Source organism: Pipistrellus kuhlii, unplaced genomic scaffold (genome assembly GCF_014108245.1).
Source record: "Pipistrellus kuhlii isolate mPipKuh1 unplaced genomic scaffold, mPipKuh1.p scaffold_m20_p_43, whole genome shotgun sequence".
Lineage (NCBI taxonomy): Eukaryota > Metazoa > Chordata > Mammalia > Chiroptera > Vespertilionidae > Pipistrellus > Pipistrellus kuhlii.
In genome coordinates this window covers 2,953,399-2,972,015 of record NW_023425544.1, presented here as the reverse complement: position 1 = coordinate 2,972,015, position 18,617 = coordinate 2,953,399, and the positions used below count along the sequence as shown (strand labels likewise).

General features: G+C 48.3%; 1 protein-coding gene across 2 annotated transcripts in view; it reads right to left on the bottom strand.

Annotated features, from left to right (window-relative positions):
- Positions 1–18,617, bottom strand: part of MVB12B (multivesicular body subunit 12B) — a 121,312-nt gene that overhangs the window by 82,954 nt on the left and 19,741 nt on the right. For both annotated transcript variants that reach the window (XM_036412064.2, XM_045572057.1), the window contains exon 3: positions 2,457–2,564. In XM_036412064.2, the coding sequence (XP_036267957.1) occupies positions 2,457–2,564 (108 nt within the window). The remainder of the gene's footprint in view (positions 1–2,456; positions 2,565–18,617) is intronic.

Here is an 18,617-nt window from a genome sequence, read left to right as displayed (position 1 = left end):
AGGAGTCTGCGGGTACTCCCCCCTCACCAGCAGAGCCAGCCAAGGACAGACTGATGACTGAGGCCAGGCGGAGAGACCCCCACCAGTGCACGAATCCGTACATTATAAATCAAAAGCACGCAAATGAAATAAAATGTTTAAATGAAACTGAAGGTCATGAGTCAAGTGTACACCAGTGCTGTTGTCACAAAACCGTTTCCTTCTCGCAGAATTCTCCAAAAGTCCTCCTCAGTGGCTGCCTCGGGCAAACAGCGCACAGTGCAGCCCCGGCAGGCGGACCAGGGACCCTCAGGGTGCGGACACATCTCCGACCTCGCATGGGGCTTGAACCGTGAGCCTAACTCGCAGACGTGAGCTGCCTGCAGAGCTGCGTCCTCTAATCCATCACCCTTTTTTCCATGGCGGCTGCGTTTCCCTGCCGTCGCTGCGTTCTGCACTGAGAAATTAGCTCTGGGTGTGTCCCTCCCGGAGACGATGGGCGTTCATCAGTATCCTCTGCACATGCCTTCCGCCTGACAAGCCGGGTTCCGCGGAAGTCCACTGCAAACCACTCAGCGGCCTCACCCTCCACATCACAAACGTCCCGGGCCATAAAACCGGCACGCGGGTGGGGCGGCCATTTTAAAAAGCACACCAACCGGGAGCTGTGCGGCCGGAGCTTCCCGCCTGCGCGGGCCCTCCGCGCCGGGGCTGCACGGCACCGGGTCTAATACGGTGGGCCTGCGACGCCATTAATTCCGCGTGTCCCTCTCCCCTCCCCCACCCCGGGCTCTCTTTCATTTCCTCCTCATAAATATGAAGAACGTATTCCCCATCCTTGTTGAGCAAATGATTCATGCCAAAAGCCCAATATGCACTGACTCAGGGTATTTATATTGCCTCTGGTCGCCAGTGCTTGCTAGTATACTGTAATTATTTTTGACAACCTTGCATTTAAGGTAGCCACAGATAACCAACTTAATATTCAAATGTTCATAAATCCTTCTGTTTAATATCCTCCCTACCTAATCTATGTACATTATTATTACAGGTAATGCAAAAAGTACAGGGCATGAGAAGTGCAATTAATCTCGATCCTTCCCCAGGAAGCAATGTCACTCCAAAGCCGGGTTCCGGTATTAATGGCGTTATTGGGGGAAGGAAATTTAAGTTCCAGAGGAGTCTCCCCAAACTCCTACACTGGGAGTCTCAAGTCACCTAATTAAGAATCTGTCCGGCCCTGAGATCCCGGTCCCTCCTTCCCGGCTGCACAAATTACGCCAGCCGCGTCCTCCTGACAGCAGGCCCACGGCGGCTGCGGCAGATCAGACGATGCCTCATTCCTGTCCACCCCTGGCCAGCCGTGGCCCCTGCCACCCCGGAAATGGATCCCTTTGGACTTCACCACGGGGCCCTCCTTCTTTTTCTGGAACCAGATGACCTACTTCCTCTGCTGCTTCAAAGGAGGGCAGAGGTCTCCCCCAGGGCCCCGGTCCTCCCCTGACACCCTCCTCACGCCCCACCCGCTCCCGGGCCTCCTGGAGGAGGGCACACGAAGGAAGCCCTCCCTGGACATCTCTTCAGTGTTCCACAACTGGTGCCTGGAGCATGCATTCCCCACAGGAGCTTTAACACCAAAATTAACCAGCGCAGGCCACGCTCCTGCCATTTTAGACTTGTCACTGTGCCCACACGAGGGGGGACTCCTCTGGCCTAGAGCACCAAGAACACACACACACACATAACACACACACATCACATACACACACACACAATGAAAGTGGCATATGAGCCGCAGCCTCCTCAGTCAGGACAGGGAGGATGAGAGATCAGAAATGACCCGTGAAGCCACTGGGCAGAGCGAGGTCGTCCCCGGAGTCCATCCTCACAGCCCGGCGTGGCAGGGAGCAGCTGACCTCGGCGCCAAGGGCATCATCAAAAATTCCCCTTTATGGCCCGAGTCTGAGGAAGGCACACTAACAGGAGTGGACACTGGTGAATGCCCACCTGCAGGACAGGGGACGCCATGGCACACAGAGACCGGGGAAGACCATTCTGGAAACGGCGAAATCTGGGCGAGGGCTGAGTAGGCAGCACCTTTCTAGCTGCGCCTCCAGGTGTAGGTCAGCTTTCAATCCGGCTCCTCCGAAAGTTCTCCCATCGCCCCCGCCCCGCACACACACACCTGGGATTTGTTCCTCGGAGGCAAGGTGGGCAAATGAGAGCTGCGGGAGGAATTCCTGGTTCACCTGAGACATTTTAGTGGAATTCACGGTACACTGGGGCACACGGTTAATAATAAACACTCTTCATAAAGGAAGCCCAACGTGGGCCGCTGGTGCCACCCGGTTCACTGAAGCCACAGCTGAGCTACTGTGGTGACGAGGATCAGCCACAACAGACACCGAGGACACTCCCGGCAGCAGCATGCGCGGCGTGCGCTCACTCAGCAAGCGGAAAGGCGCGTTGAGACTTACGTTTTCTTTGGAAAACGATCTGGTGAAGCACAGGTATCTGGTGACCTTGGACTTGAACAGGCCGTCCTTCCAGAGGTCAGCGTCCACGCCGTCTGCCGTCTGCGCCACCTGCAGAGAGACAGGACCCAGGTGAGGAGTGGAGCAAAGCGTGCCCGCCCCCGTGCCTGTGCCAATCAGCACCGGCCGAACCCGCACGGCATCTCACTAGCTCATTTCTCCGGCCCCGGCAGAGACTTTCCAAAGGGGAAGGGAGAGTGAGAACACAACTTCTAAAAGCTCGGCCCCCGGGAAGCCTGATTAAAGACACCCTGACAAAACGGGTCCTGATGAGGAGAGAGCAACTCCTGTTGTAACGGCCAAGAAGCAAGCACATCAGGCTGCTCGTTACCACCCCGGGGGGGGGGGGGGTCGGGGTGCAGGAGGAGGCCCAATGGGGTGTGAGATGCCCCCTGAGAGGGCACCGCCGTGGGGAGCTGGCACGGCCCTGCTCCAGGACCCCAGGCCCGCCAGGTGCTTCGTCCGTGGGGTCCACGGGGCCGGGCAGGTGTCAGGAAACCCCTCCCTGCGTATCGTCCAGGCACCAGCTCTGCGAGTGCTAGTCAAGGTCGGGAACTGTCTCATGTTAGAAAAAGAAGGCAGACCCGGCTCCCGGGCCATAGCCTCACCAGGAAGCCGTTTGCCAGGGTACAGATGCTGGCGTTTCCCTCTGAGGAGAGGTCAAGGATGAAGCCAGCCGAAACCGGTTTGGCTCAGTGGTAGAGCGTCGGTCTGCAGACTGAAAGGTCCCAGGTTCGATTCCGGTCAAGGGCATGTACATTGGTTGCGGGCAGATCGCCAGTAGGGGGTGTGCAGGAGGCAGCTGATCGATGTTTCTCTCTCATCGATGTTTCTAGCTCTCTATCCCTCTTCTTTTCTCTCTGTGAAAAATCAATAAAATATATTTTTTTTAAAAAAGAAAAAAGATGAAGCCAGCCGTGCTCTGGGCCCACGGGCTGCTGGAGGGGCTGGTGTGAGGGCTCCAGGGGGAAGGGCTTGTGAGGAGAAGGGAGGAAGGGGAGGGGCTGGAGGACAGGGACCTCCAGGTGCTCCTGGTGAATTCTCCTAACACGCCGGTCTTACCAGCCTCTCTCAGAGGATCCGTGGACCTCCAGCACCGTGGCTGGCACCGTGGGGGCCACCAGAAGGCTCGGGAGCAGCATCCCTGTCGGGGTACACTCGGTGTCTCCCTGCTTGTCCCTGAGAGGGGCAGCCTCCGGATGCGGTCCTGGACCTGACAACCTCCTGGCCACGCTGACAAACTGCCGGAGGCACCTCCTTCTTTACACAGAACCCTGCCGTCTGCCCCACGCAGGAGCGGCTCACGCACACCACGCCGCGGCCGCAGTCACAGCACCGGCACCAGCCGGGAGGCCCGGAGCCCCCCGCCCTTCCCGGAGGCTGCCCCAGGAAAGCCCACGGGCAACAGGCAAAGGAAATGCCTTTTTCACACCCAACAATGGTGAATCAGAAATGCTACAAAGGCGGAGAAGGGACTTCTGCTAAATATGCAAACGTGTTTGGCTGGAACCTGGGAGAGAGGAACGGGGACGAGGTAGGAGCCGCCGCTCCAGCTATGTGGTCCCCATGGGAAGGAAGATGCTGGTTCGGGATCAGACCTCGTCAGCACTTTCCCGCGACGACACACATCGAATTTCTTGAAAAACCTGAGATTTAATGCAGTGGCCCCAACTCGCACTACTGAAGACCCCTTCGGTGTGTTTCCTTCCTTGGATCCATGTTTTGAAAGGTCTTTTGTTTCTCAAGCTCCACTTTCCCTGTATTTCCTAAATTCTAGGATGGAGTCATCTGGGAATCATTTAGAGATTTAAAGAAACACCCTTTAGAAAAATAAGAAATAGCAGCATATCAAAATGTACAAATCTATATTGCTAGGTGCATCCCAATTTCGGAACCACTAAAATGTGAAAATAAAAATGTGTGGGAACAAAGAAACGCCATGCCACCTGACACCTATTTGGTTTCTCTGAACGAAGGCGTTCTTGTTAATACGTTTAAACAAGTCTGCAGAACCCTGGGAGTCTGAGGAGCCGGCTGGTACCCCGGACGGCAGAAAGCTGTGTCCCCCCTCCCATGGGGCAGAGGGGCCCGAGGCTCTCCTGTGTATGGGGAGATCCCACCAGGAGTGGGTGTGCCCACACCACGGCTACCGTTCCCACGGTTTGGAAATGACACTTCCCTCTTCTCGCCACTGGCAGGACTTCCCTTTTCTGAGTGAGAAGACACTTGGACAGGATGGAGAGGCCTGGCGGGCAGAGTGAGGGCGACAGGCCGGCCCTTCCTCAGTGCCCCTTCTCCATCCACCCTGACGAATCTGAGAAGCGGACAAACAAACCACAGGCCAGGGCTTGCCCTGAGGCCACAACTCATCTCAACGAAGCACAGATATGAAATGCCCTCCAGCCCACCAAGGGGAGGCAGGCAGGAGGGGAGTTGGGGCTGGTCCCGATCCGGTCCACCAAAGTGAACGAAAAAGTCCTGCCTCAAAGCAAAAGAACAGAATCCCACCCAGTATGGGATCAGAAATCCACCGCCAGCACTTGCAGAGAAGGGACAGGCCCCACACCCCGGGAACCATAGGCCCACACCACGGGAGCGACAGGCCTCAGACATCCCCGTGGCCTAATGATCTTACAACTGCAAGTTCATGCCTTTGACTCTACGTAACTTTTATGATGGGAAAATCAACAGTTTAAAAGCCTTCATCCGATGCGGTGAGAAACAGAGACCTGCCTGAGAAACACTTCTAGAGTAAGGTGACCAGACGTCTCGCTTTTGGCGGGGCAGTTCTGATTTTTAACAATTTGTCCCGCGTCCCGCAGAGTTTAAAAAAAATCGGGACAGGCCCGTGCGGCCGGCCTCAGCGCCGTCAGAGGGTCCTCCCCCGGGGCCCAGCGCTCTGCCCAAGAGGAGCTCCGGACAGACAGCACGGCCCTCCCGCAGGTTCCTCCACCTGCTCACGCCCGGGGTTAGCAGAGCCCACCCACGATGCAAAGCTGTGCCTGGCAGGCAGACAGCAAACGGGGCCAGGAACTGCAGACATTCCAGAGGAAAGGCCTGGCCCATGCTGCCAGGAAGAAGGGAGTTCAAAGGGCCTGACGCGTTAGAGCACATGTGTCAAACACAAGGCCCGCGGGCCAAATCCGTCCCGCCAGGCCTTGCAATGTGGCCCGCACCGCGCTGTCATCACTGCACTCCGCTGCATTTCCATCACAATGACAGTTTATGACTGTTCAGTAAACCATTCGGCCCGCGATTTAGGCTGGATTTTAGATTTTGGCCCCTTCTCTGATTGAGTTCGACACCCCTACGTTAGAGCCTGCACCGTGGGAACACGTGGCCCGGGCCGTGGCCAACCACGGAGCCACGCCAGCTCTCAACCAGGGCAGGGTGGGCACGGCAGGGAGGCGGGCCGAGCAGCCATCCTGGGGGTCCTCCAGGAGGGGCGCCCACGGTGCTTCTGAAAACCTTAAAGGGGAAAGCCGTTCAGCTCAGCTGGTGCCGCGGTGAAGAACTGCAGGTGTCTTTTTGGCTCTGATTTTGTTTGCGTCGTATCGCTTTGTATCCTGAATGGAGAGCTCCATGTGGCCAAAGATTCCGTTGAAAATGTCCAATACTTTTCAGCAAAAGCAATGAACACGCGTCTCTGTCAAAATGTATTAGCATTTTTCCTCTGATTAGTTTTATTCTCTATCTTGTACTTTTCTGTGTCTTCCAAATTGTCTACAAAGAGCATGTGTTAGTTCTGAATTCAGAAAATGAATCTATTAAGGAAGGAAGACATTGGTCAATAGCATTCAAAGCTGAGACGAGGCCAAGAATTGGGGAAAAACTACTGAGTTAGACAGGAACTGCGGGGTGAGTGAAAAGAAGGGCAAAGAGAGGGCGGCAGGAGCCCTGGGCAGGCAGGGCTTCCTGATGGAGACGGGCTGGGAGGTGGGGAGGTGAGGTGGCAGGATGGTGGCAGTGGCGACATCTCCTCGTTTTTGGGAAGGGGGACAGCCGCAGGGGTGTGTGGGAAGGGCAGAGCACCAGGACAGGATGAATGGATTTACACAGGGAGGATTAACAAGCAAGAAAGGAGGAGGAAGTGGCCCTGAGACCGCACCTGGGGGATTCGTCTCGTGTCACCTCTTTCTCATTTTCTCCCTGTCGGCGGGTCTGTAAGTTACGGGCAGACAGGGACCACCTCCGACTCACGACTCCCAGTGCCCAGCACGGGACCTGCTGGTGAAAGCAGGTTCCCCTCGTCCACTCCGTCATCTCCGGACTCGAAGGACACGCCCGTGGGCACGGGGGGTGGGGGGCTGGAGAGGGCTCAGCAAGGGCGGCACAGACTGGAGACCCCACGGAGACTCAGCACACCCCAGTGCCGTCTTAGGAACAAGGGGGTTTTTCTATGAAACCAAATTCCAGACCTCAAGGCAGGCCCAAAGATAAGCCGTAATTTCTGAGTGCAGTACAATAAGCCTGTGAAAACAACATGGGTCTAAGGCACATGTGTCAAACACAAGGCCCGCGGGCCAAATCCGTCCCGCCAGGCCTTGCAATGTGGCCCGCACCGCGCTGTCATCACTGCACTCCGCTGCGTTTCCATCACAATGACAGTTTATGACTGTTCAGTAAACCATTCGGCCTGCGATTTAGGCTGGATTTTAGATTTTGGCCCCTTCTCTGATTGAGTTCGACACCCCTAGTCTAAGGTAAGGTGACCGATCATCCAGGTGTTGGCGGGACAGTCCTGATTTCTAACGATTTTTCCCGCGTCCCGCGGCGTTTTAAAAAGTCCCAATTTTTGGAAAGATTGGAAACATTGGAAAGATTCTTTCCAAAAATCGGCACTTTTTTAAAATGCCGCGGGATGCGGGAAAAATCGTTAGAAATCAGGACTGTCCCGCCAACACCTGGACGATCTGGTCACCTTAGTCTAAGGTGAGAAGGCACCACTTTTGACAAATGGCACCATTTTCCCCTTAGCGAGGGCCCTAGCAGGAGACTAAGAAAATAGTGAAAACTGGAGGTCTTGGGATTAGCAAAAACTCTAGTGATGCTTCCTGGCTCCCTAGGCTTTGAGGAAGGACACGGATCTGCACCCAGCCTTCCCCTCCCCCATCCCCACACCCTTCCCCCACTCTGCCGGCCCACCCCTGCCCACGCTCCCCCCATGGAGTGCTGGTACAGGTTCCTGCTGGATCAGAGGAACAGCTCAAACTGCAAGGCGGGGCTCTGGCTTCTGGCGCGTGAACAAAGGTGTCACCAGAAAGAAACCGGCAAGGTGAGGGGGGCAGGAAGAGTTAATGTGATGGGATTAGGAGGAGACGAGTGGAACCGGTGAGCTCATGAGTCACGCTCAGTGACAGGAGCAAGAAAGCAAAGGAGATGAACTGGCACTTGTGACTAAGTCACCCTTCTTCTTTACTCTATTACTCAGCTCTCAAACCACACTGCCAGCTGTAATTGCATTTCAATTCATGTTTAACACAAACATAACTTAGCTGGATGTTGGCATCCAATATCCCAGACACAGAGAGGCAGAGGAGAAAGAGGCCAGCTAACCGAGGCGGGAGGCCTTCTCTGCATGCCGGTGTGTGTGTGCCCCGGGCACAGCTGGGTGTGAGGGCAGCTCCATGGAAGACGCCTGTCTGTGCAGAGATACACGCCGGCCCGCAGCGGAGGTTAAAAGGTGGTAGGAGCCACAACAGAGGAGAGGAAGCCCGCCATCAAAACACAAAGCGCGCCGAAACCGGTTTGGCTCAGTGAATAGACCGTCGCCTTAGGACTGAAGGGTCCCAGGTTTGATTCCAATCAAGGGCATGTACCTTGGTTGCGGGCACATACCCGGTAGGGGGTGTGCAAGAGGCAGCTGATGGATGATTCTCTCTCATCGATGTTTCTAGCTCTCTGTCCCTCTCCCTTCTTCTCTGTAAAAAACAGTAAAATATATATATAAAAACCCACAAAGCGCCCCGTCATCCTTCCTCAGGGAGAGGCCGGGTGCAGGCACCGGGCCCGGGACAGGCGTGGGGCCAGCACAGCTGAGACACTGGCAGAGTTTCGGGGACCGAGGGGCGAGAAGGCCGGCCAGGGCACATCAAAGTAAGTCTTAGGTCCCAGGGAAGCCCATCCGTTTGATAGCCTTCTGAGTGCTGGCTGCTGAACACTCAGAAATAAATAAAACAGTGACTCTGCCTTCGATCTGAAAGCAGAAGCTGGAGACCATTCTCAGCAGGTGAGCAGCGTTTTCTAGTTCCCACAGGCCCTCCTGCAGGAAGGGCGAGGCTGGGCGGAGTCAGGGAGCCGGTGGGGCAGTTCTCGGCCATGAGGAAGGACAGGGAGGACAGAGGTGTGGATATTGGCTTAGCCGGCGGAGCAAGCCCTCCTCACACCCCTGCCCTCTCGCCCGGTCCTCTCCACAAACACAGCGGAGTCTGCCATCACACAATTTCCTATCACATAACCTTCCAACGCGGCAGCTTACACCGTGATCAAAGGGTCAGGAAACAGCCCAGGAATCAGGTGGGGGTGCGTGGTAGGTTGGAATTCAGAACAATAAAAGAGTCAACGAGGCTGCTAGACAGAAGTATTTTTTTTTTTAAATAAGCTTTCCTCTAGACTAGTTCAGAAGCTTCACATCCTTTTTCAAAGCTTTTATATAGTTTGCAGAATGTGGGAATTACCAGTTCCTTGACAATTTTAGGGATGCTACCTTAAAACAATTTAGGCCTAGCGCTTTTGTTGGAAATAATTCTCTAATGACTTTTTCAATTTCTTCCTTTGATACAGGTTTGTTATTGGATTTCTTCTTCTTAAGTAGCTGTAGCAATGATCTAACTCATCAGGATTTTCCATTTTAGTCACATAAGGTTACACATAGGAGCTATTCATCATAGTCCTTTAATTTTCACACCTCCTTATGCTCTCACTTCCCTTTTCTCAATCTAAATTCTGCTTATATTTCCTTTTGCTATCATATTTGCCAAAAAGTTTATCTATTGTGCTTTTTACAAAGGATCAATTCTCAATTACCAATTACCCCTCCTTTTACTTCTGATTTCTCACTCTATCATATTATTTCCATATGTTTTTCTAGATTCTTGAGTTGTGGGAAAATATTCATTGGTCTAATATATTTGTAATTAGAGCCTCGGGGGGGGAAAAAAAAAAAAAAAAAAAAAAAAAAGAGGTGAAGGAGAACTCTGTTAATAATGCCCAGAAAATTTCCAACTGCAACAACAGCAGAAAAATCCATTCTTTTCAGGTGTACATGGAACATTTACCAACACAGATCAGAGTCCATAAACTACAGATCAACTATAGGCTGTAGCCTCTTTGTGCACAGCCTATGAATTGCAAATGGTTTTTATATTTTTAAGAATTAAAAAAAAAATCAATATGCAATAGAGTCCCCATGTGGCCCACAAAGCTTAAAATATTTACTATCTGGACTTTCACAGAAAACTCCTTTTCTAAGCCATAAAACTGAGTTTTCTCTCTGATGACATGGAATTACATAAGATGTCAGTAACAGAAAAAATATATATAGAAAATCCCCAAATTTATGAAAGCAAGACAACACACATCTAAATAACTCATAGGTCAAAGAAAAATTAAAAGGAAAATTAAACAGTATTGTGAATGGAATTAAATTTAAATACAAAATAATGACATTCAGGGATACAGCTAATGCAGAGTTTAGAGGGAAATTCATAGCATTAAAATGCTTACATTAGAAAGGAAGACAGACTGCAAATCAATAATCAAAACTTTCCCTTAAAAAACTAGAACATTAAACCACCCAATGTAAGCAGAAGAAATGAAATAAAAGAAAATACATAAAAATGACAAAGAAAATAAAACTAAACACTGGTTCTTTGAGAAGATCAATAAGTTGATACAAGTCCAGGCAGCCTGGGGAGGAAAAAAGAGAGATAACATCAATGATCATGATCAGGAATGAATAAGAGGACATTCCTTTTAACGGCTATTTTTCTACTGTAACTTGTTAGTCAATGCCTGCTAATTCAGTTAAAAATTTTTCTTTGGTCTTTGAAAAGCAGTGCTGTGATAAGCCTCTGAGTGTATGCTGATGGGTAAAAGGATCGGCAGCGACTAATGAGTTACAGTAGAAAAACAGCCATTAAAAAGAATGATGCTGTTATGAAAAGATTCCCTACATAATTGTTAAAGAAACAAAGAAAGAAGGAATATTATGTAAAACACATGTACTAATAATAGTAACCTATATATACACCGTATTTTTCGGACCATAAGACGCACTTTTTTTCCCCTGCAGGGGGGAAAAAGTCCCTGCGTCTTATGGTCCAAATATAGCCTACACATATACTTTAAAAAAAAAAGTTTTTTTACTTGCCCGGCTCTGTGTGGTCTCTGTGTGCTTGCCCGGCTCTAAAATGGTTCTAAATGCTGCTGTTTACTTTACAGGGTTGATTACATGTGTTTATGACTGTGATGTTGGGTTTTAATGCACATGAAATATTTTAGGACACTATTTGTTTCAGAATCTTTTTTTCTTCATTTCCCTTCTCTAAAAACTGGTGCATCTTATGGTCCGGAGCCTATTATGGTCCGAAAAATACGGTATACACTAAAGCATAAGCGACTGGCAGACTGGCCGACCTGCTGACTGGCCAGTAGCTATGATATGCACTGACCTCCAGGGGGCAGACACTCAACACAGGAGCTGCCTAGTGACAGCAACCTTGCGAGTGCCCTTTCACACCCTGAGACCCCTCGGGGGATGCTGGACCACCGGTTTCGGCTGATCCCTGCAGCCCAGGCCGAGGGACCCCACCTGCTGTTGGGATCCCGCTCCCTCCACAGATGCCCTTCGAGCCCCAGTGCCACCCCAGTGCAGCCGAGCCGGCCTGGGAGGGACTATGGGAGGCTGGCTCCAGGACTCGTCCAGCCCACCTCGTCCAGTTCCACCCACTGGCCACCTTCTAATGAATTTACTCTCAATGTGCACGAATCAGTGCACAGGCCTCCAGAGTTAATAATAATATTAACAATAGGTGCATGGCTCAAGGTAATGCAAGTTACTGTTTTCAGCACTTTACGAACATCAGCTCCTTTAATCCTCACCTCGATCTGAGGAGAGTTCTGTGGACCATCCCCACTTTAAAGCAGAAAACGGAAGCGCTGAGAGGGACAGCGCCTTGACCAGGTCACACAGCTCATAAGCGGAGGAGCCAGATGTGAACCGAGGTACGAGGGCTCCAGAGTCTCTATTTTTCATCACTAAACTGCAGCCTCTCCCTCTCCTGCTTACTACACGTGCACATGCGTGCGCGTGCGCGCACACACACAGTGGGGCAAAAGTAGGTTTACAGTTGTAAGTACACAAAACAGTGTATTCTTATATTATTATTTATTAATTATTGTGTTATTTTCTTTCTTTTTTTAAAAAAATATATTTTATTGATTTTACACAGAGAGGAATTGAGAGGGACAGAGAGTTAGAAATGTCGATGAGAGAGAAACATTGACCAGCTGCCTCTTGCACACCCCCCACTAGAGATGTGCCCGCAACCAAGGTACATGCCCTTGACGGGAATCAAACCCGGGACCTTTCAGTCCGCAGGCCGACGCTCTATCCACTGAGCCAAACTGGTCCTGGCAATTACTGTGTTATTTTCCATGTCAACAACTGTGAAAGTACTTTTGCCCCACCCTGTGCACGTATGTATGTACATATGTATATGTGTGTGTGTGTGTGTGTGCGCGCGCGTGCGCGTGTGTGTAATCCTCATAGAAAAGGATTGGAAAGATACAGACCGAACTGTTAAGCTGTTAATAAAACAAAACATCGCTTCCACGTAACTGACTAATGCATAGAACTGGTTGCTGGCTGCCCGGAATGTGTGACTACTTCAGAGCCGGTTCTTCCTCCTGGTCTCACCCCCTCACGTGGCCGTCTCGCAGTAAGGGAGGTCTGTCCCCTGCAGTGACTCCCTCTCTCAGCAACACAGCTCTCCTCCGCAAGTTCTCAGCTCCAGCTCCATGTCCCCTCCCCACAGGCACCATCCCTCATGAAGCAGTCTCGGTGCGGGCCACAGAAACCAACCACGGTGGCCTACGGCACTCTGAATCTTGTAGACATGAAGGAATAACTGGCAAGTGTTTCATAGCCATGCAGTGGCAGCTCTCTTGCCTATGTACATGAGGCTGAATGTCGATGCTTAGGAAAGGTTTCTGACAGGCTTAGAAAGAAACAGATTCTCTGGTTAACCCCAAATTAACATAAAACTAGAGCAAGCCAGGACTTCCCTTTCCAGGAATATGAAATGAGATACACCTGTTCCTATTCCTCCCACTAAATACAAAAATAAAAAATCCTGGGCGTTCGGTGAAAGTAACGCAAGTGGCCTCTAAAGGATGAGAGAAGAAGGCAGACAGCCAGGGACCTCGGGACCCACGGAAAAACAACATGGTGAGTCCTGTGGTTTCTTTGTGCCCCACGTATCCCAGACCTGGAGCAGCAACAGACACAGACCACAAAAGCCCTAACCAAAGCCTGCCTTCTCTGTAACAGATCAATTACCCAATGACAGATTGACTCCAGCCAAACAGCACCCAAACCACTGTGCCCACCCCCCATCCCAGTAAAGCCAGAGGAGGGGGCTAGACCTCCACCCTCACCTGCTTTAACAGGCACCCCAACATCTGACGAGATGGGCTCAGGGCGGGCCCACTGGCGAGCCAGGACTCTCATCCCCACCAGGCAGCAATGAGGCCTCCCTCGCCCCCAGGGGAGTGATGCTGGAGAAACCTGGTGGAAAGTCCAGTCTGGGCTTTCGCCCCTGTGATGTCAGTGGGGGCCACCAGGGGGCTGTAAGGAGGCATTCCCGCTGAGGGGGGGGGGGGGGGGGGGCAGAAGTGGAGGCTCCTGGAGAGTTAAACCTCCACCACCTCCCAGCAGTAACAAGGAGCCCATCTCCTGGAGGGTCAACAGAAGCCAAGGGAGGAGACTGAACTACTCCTACCTGGCAGGAAAGAGATGGGCGTCCTCCTTCTCCTGCCAGAGCAGTGTCAGAGGAGCCAGCTAAGTACAAGTAGGATTACAGTTGGGAGTAGACAACTATATTATTATTATTTATTAATTATTGTATTATTTTCCAGAGTCTCATAATACATACCCAACATTTCCAGGTTTTAGCCAAAGAAAAGCACCAAGAAACAGAACGATCTCAAACTGAATCTAAAAAGACAATCTACAGAGCCCAAATCAGGATGATAGAGATGTTTGAATTATATGGGCCAGAAAAACTGTAAAGCAGCCATCAAGAAAATGCTTTGCTGAACAATTATGAACATGCTTGAAACAAATGAAAAGTAGAGAATCTCAGCAAAGAAACAGAAAGTCTCAGGGAATAAATAGGAAATATAAAGAAGAACCAAATTGAAATTTTTAGAACTGAAAAATACAATAACTGAAATAAACTTAATGGATGGACTCGGCCACAGAACAGAAGAGAGAGAGAAAGAATCAGTGAACTGGGAGATAGAATAGAAATGACCTAACGTGAACAACAGAGAGAAAATAGACTGAACAAAAAATGAACAGAGCCTCGGGGAATTGTGGACTCTCACAAAAGATCTAACACCCCTTTCATCAGAGTTCCAGAAGAGTGGGAATGGGGTGAGGCTGAAAAAATACCTGAAGGAATAATGGCTGAAAACTTCCTAAATTTAACAGACATAACTCTCCCGAGTCAAGAAGGTAAGCAGACTCTAAACATGATAAATCCAAGTAAACCCACACCAGGACACATCATAATCAAACTCCTGAAAAATTAGGACAAAGAAAAATGTTTGAAGAGTTGAGAATGGAACAACACTTTACTTATAGGGGAACAACAATTCGAATGATGGCAGATTTCTCATTAGAAATCACAGTGGCCAGAAGGAAATAACACATCATTTTTCAAGTGCTAAAAGAACTGTCAACCCAGAGTCCTATATTCAGTGAAATATCCTTCAGAAATGAACAGGAAATAAAGACATTCTCAGATAAAGGAAAACTAAGAGAATTTTCCGCCAGCAGACATACTCTAGAAGAATTGCTAAAGAAGTTCTCTAATCAGAAAAGAAATGATTTTTTTTTAAAAGAAACTCTGAAACATCAGGAAGAAAATAAAAAAACAACACATAGTATATAAAAACATGGGTAAATAGACCTTCTCCTTTTGAATTTTCTAAATTATGTTTGAGGTAGAAGCAAATATAACACTGTCTGGTACGGAAATATTTAAGTCAATTATATTATAAATAAGGGAGCATAAAGGGACATAAAAGAGAGTAAGGGCTCTATACTTCACTTGAACTAGTAAAATGAAGTTACTAGACACACACACACACACACACACACACACACACACACACACATATAATGTACTACCAATACAACATACTATACAACAAAATAAGCTCAGAAACATTACAATAAGCCAAAACAAAATTCTAACAAACTTTCAAGTAATCCAAAAGAAGGCTGGAAAAAGAATACAGAAACAAGCAATAAAAAACATAAAAACATAGAATAAACAGAAAATAAAAAATAAAATGGCAGGTTTAAGCCCAAACATATCAATAATTATGTTAAATATAAATGATCTAAATGCACCAATTAAATACAGCAATTTGCAGAGAAGTGGATTTAAAAACATGATCTAACTATACGTTGTCTAAAAGAAACTTATTTCCAATATAATGGTATAAGCAGATTGGAAGAAAAAGTATGAAAAAAGATATATTAGATAAAATATATTTTGGAGATAAGATAATTATAAGACAGAGACATCATATGATGATAAAATGGTCAACACTCAAAAAAGAGATGCCAATCCTAAATGTGCATGCATCAGACAACACTGCTGAAAAACATGTGAAGCAAAAACTGATGAAACGAAAGGAACAAAGAATAATTCCAACATTACAGTTGGGAACTCCACCACTCTCTCCAAAACTGAGAGAATAACTAGACAGAAAAGCAGCAAGGAAAAGAAGAACACAATACTATCAACCAAGAGGAACTAATCTATCTTTATAAAAAATTCCACTCAATAACAGCAGAGCACACAGTCTTTTCAAGTGACCATGGAACATATGACAGAACAGACCATTTCATAGGCTATAAAACAAACCTCAACAAATTTTTAAAAATTGAAATCATACAAGAGTGTGTTCTCCAAACACAATGAAATCAATCTAGATAGATAATTGGCAAATCTCTTAACCGCTTAAAAACTAAACAACACTATTCTAAATAACCCACAGGTCAAAGAAGAAATCTAAAGAAAAATAAAAAATACATTGAACAGAATGAAAATGAAGGTAAAATATATGAAAACTTGTGGGACATAGCTAAAGTAGAGCTGAGAGGGAAATTAATAGCACTAAACATATACATTAGAAATGAGGAGAAGTCTCAACTCAATATCTAAGTTCCTACTTTAAGAACCTAGAAAAAGAGCAAAATAAACCCAAAAACAAGCAGAAGCAAGTAAATAATAAGCATAAAAACAGAAATCAATGAAATTGAAAACAGAAAAGTAGGGTAAAAAGCAATGAAACAAAGAGCTGGTTGTTTTGAAAACGTTAATAAAATTGGCAAACTTCTAAGACTGAAAAAGAAAAAAGAGACTATACAAATGATCAATATCAGAATCAGAGAATATTATAGTCTCTGCAGACACCAAGATAACAATAATGGAATGCTACAAATAATTCTACACATACATTTGGAACTTCTAGTACAACCCTTTCCTTGATTTCCAGGGAGAGAAGAGGACTGGTGTTTAGACCAATCACCAGTGGTCAGTAATTTAATCAACAATGCCTGCGAAAGGAAGCCTCATGAAACCCCAAAAGGATGGAGTCCGGATGGAGTCCGGAGCTCCCAGGGTCATGACCTGTGGGATTTGGGGAAAGTTGCACGCTGGGAGAGAGGGCCGGAAGCTCCGTGTCCCTTCCACATACCTGTCCTATGCATGTCTTCCTTCTGGGTGCTCCTGAGTTGTACCCTTTTATAAGAAACCGGTGATCTAGCAGAGAAAAGCTTTCTCTGAGTTCTGGAAATTAATCAAACCCAAGAAGGGGGTCGTTGAACTTCTGGTCCACAGCTGACCTGGCAGAAGCACAGGGGACCACGTGGCCTTGCAGTTGGCATGTAAAGCAGGCCAGGGTGGTTCTATGGGACTGAGCCGTAACCTGGGAGTCTGGTGCTGTCTGCAGGTAGACAGTGTCAGAACTGTTGAACTTACCGCTTACTTAGACCCAGGCTGGAATTGGGTCTAAACCCCCTTTTAAATATTTACCATCTAACCCCCAGCACAATTTTTATTGATGTAGGCAAGATTATTCTAACCTGTATATGGAGCAACACAAAGAAACCTGAGCCGCTGTAACATTGTTTTTAGGAAGAAAAAAGTGAGAGGCATCGTTCTACCCAATGTCAAGACTCACTGTGTAGCTGCGACAGTCGATAGTGTGTGGCACTGGCGAGGGCTGGACGCATCGAATGGAAATGAATAGAGAGCCCCCCAAATATGACCAATTGATTTTTTTTTTTATGTTTGAAAAGCAATTCAGAAGGAAAGACTGCCTTTTCAACGAATGGCCTGAGTGTGTTCATCTATAGGCAGGGGGATGGGGGCAGAAGACCTGTAACCTAAGTTCACACACACCTTACAGAAAACGAAGTCAAATTGCACCAGACTTACACGAAACGGTAGTGCAAAACTATCAAACTTACAGGGAAAAAAAAGGGGGGGGGGGATCTTCAGGATCTAGGGCTAGACTAACAGTTCTTAGATTTGACACCAAAGACATGATTGACAAATTTAAAAAGTGACAAATTAGACGTCATGAAAATGTTACATTCTTGCTCTGTGAAAGACCCTGTTGAGATCAAAAGACAAGCACACTTGAAGAAAATATTTACAAATCACATAATCAACCCAACACTCATACCTAAACAAACAAAGGCCTCTTAAAACTCAACAGTAAAACACACACACAGACCATTCAGTTAGAAGGTGAGGAAACCACGAAGTGGCATTTTACTGAAGACACAGAGAAGGCAACTAAGCACCTGAGAAGATGTTGAACATCATTAGCCCCTGGAGCAATACACATTAAAACCAAACGAGTTATCACTACGCATCTATCGGAACGGCTGACACAAAAAATACTGACAGTGACAAGTGCTGGAAAGGATGGGGAGAAACGGGATCATTGGCACATTTCTGGTGGAAATGTAAAATGTGATAGCCACAAAGGGAAGTAGTTGGGCATTTACATTAAAAAAAAAAAAAGCACTAAATATGCAACTATAATACCATAGGACCAGCAAGTGTACTCTGGCCACTTAGCCCAGAGGAATGAAAATGCAGGCTAACATAAAACCCACTGGTTCATGGGTATTGGTCACAGTTTTACTCATGATAACTACAAATGAAGCAAGATGTTGTTCCGAGGGTAAAGGGTTAAACAATCATGGTGCGGGTTCACCGATGGACACTGTCCGCAATAAGAAGGAACAAAGGATTGGTGCATGCAGCAGGTTCTCCAGATAAATCTCCTGAGAATCATGCTGTTTTTGAAGGGGGGTTGGGAGGAGGGCATTTCCAAAGCTTACGTGCTGTATGACTGCATTTCTAAAACATCTGAAATAACAAAACTGGGGAACAAATTAGTGGTTATAAAGGAGGTTAGCTAATTCCTACAATCAGTAGACCTGGTTGAGCACTTTTGAACAGAAACCAACTAGTCCTGCGCCCCAATCTCTAACCCGCCGCTTCTATCAGGCTCCTTCGGGCTGGGACACTCCCGCTGCCTGAACCGCCCCAGGCCAGGCTCTGACCACCAGAGGCCACTCCACAGCCGAAGCCACTGAAGCCACTCACACTGGACAGTCCTCAGCGCCTGGCCTGCCTCTCCCTGCCTTTCCTGTGGAAACCACACAAAAGGCTCTCTCCTCGCTCTCCGCCTCTTGAACCACCCTGGGCCTCCGCTCACTCAGTCCGCCATGGAGAGGTGCCCCTCCCGTTGGGTCCATGGGAACAGACTATCTTGTCAGTGGCA